This window comes from Loa loa, assembly GCF_000183805.2.
Source record: "Loa loa unplaced genomic scaffold supercont3.2605, whole genome shotgun sequence".
NCBI classification, from domain to species: Eukaryota; Metazoa; Nematoda; class Chromadorea; order Rhabditida; family Onchocercidae; genus Loa; species Loa loa.
Genome location: NW_018110783.1, coordinates 1 through 1282, shown reverse-complemented (window position 1 = coordinate 1282; position 1282 = coordinate 1). Strand labels below are relative to the sequence as shown.

The 1282-nt window shown below is 39.7% G+C and overlaps 1 protein-coding gene across 1 annotated transcript; it reads right to left on the bottom strand.

The window, feature by feature from the left end:
• Nucleotides 1-640: 640 nt before the first annotated feature.
• Nucleotides 641-1092, bottom strand: LOAG_15750 (hypothetical protein; the record flags this gene model as incomplete). The annotated part of the gene is made up of 2 exons (XM_003151238.1): nt 641-925; nt 1054-1092. The coding sequence occupies 2 exons, from the start codon at nt 1090-1092 to the stop codon at nt 641-643; spliced, it is 324 nt and encodes a 107-aa protein (XP_003151286.1).
• Nucleotides 1093-1282: the final 190 nt, after the last annotated feature.

The window sequence follows — 1282 nt, the reverse complement described above, 5'->3', positions numbered from 1 at the left end:
GATGTAGCACTTGGTCAAATCTAATAGCCAATAAGCGTAAAATCGGGCAAGTAGTAAGCAGCTGACCTTGTTAGTGGCCGAAACTAGAAAGCATGGTATCTACCTTCACTTTCACATTCGTGACTTTCCACTCATTATTCAAGGGTGCACATAGTTTAATTTTTTGATCACTTAATGATCCTACCCAGGTGAATTTGGACAGAACTATCTGTTACTCTGAATGGTAATTTGTTCAGGTCCATGAAAGCTGTGAAGGAGAGTGGAGGAAGAGATTTTTCCACTACAGGTACGACAGCTTTTAACTTCTTCCTGTTCATGACGAATCAGGAAGTGTTAATACTCATGTCTCATGTAATACCTCATGTCACATATGCCTGTGACGATAACTATTTGCATCTGCTGTGCATATCTGTATCCGTTGTGTGTGTGTATATGTGTGTGTATGTGTGTATGTATGTATGTATGTATGTATGTGTACGTGTGTGTGAGTGTGTGTGTGTGTGTGTGTGCTCTTTGTGTGTGTGTGTGTGCGTCTGTCTGTATGCGTTGTATGTGTGTGCGCGTGTGTGTATTTGTGCGAGTGCTTGTGTATTTTTATGTGTGCTTTACTGCTAGGTGACCGATTCGCTGTCCTGCTCAGTCACCAGTTTGTCCGTGAAGGTGTGTCGACTGTGCGGTTTACCGTATGTGCTTGTGCTGCTCTGCGCTGATTATCCATATTTGTCCCTCGTGGTTGCATTTGCTCTACCAAGATTTGAATCGATGTTGGAGCGTTTCGTAGATAACGGTATATTGTAGTTCGGTTTTTGTTTTTATTCCTTTTGTAAATGTCAGTCTGGAAGTTGCCGTTGACTATTGGTCTGGCATGGCAGTAAGCCAGGTCACTTAAACAAAGGTAGGAAATGTCTCCTCTTGTCTCCGGAAACTGTAAAGGGATAGAAAATTTAATTTTAATTTTCGTATATATAAGTTTATAGTGTGCTGGGGTATACATCTCCAGCTTAACGTTCACTTTAGCTGAAATCAGCTGCTGTGGTTAAGAAGGAACCTCACCAAACAACTCGAAACGATGAGGTGCCGTAGTAGTGACATAAATTCTCGACAGTAAAATAATTTAGATACGGAGTAATAAGAACGGGAGAAGACTGGAGAAGGAAATCGGTGGGCAACTGTTTCGCTTAGTGGTAGATCTTATCCTCGGGTTGAATCGTGTGCTAAATCAATATATATATATATATATATATATATATATATATATATATATATATATATATATATATAT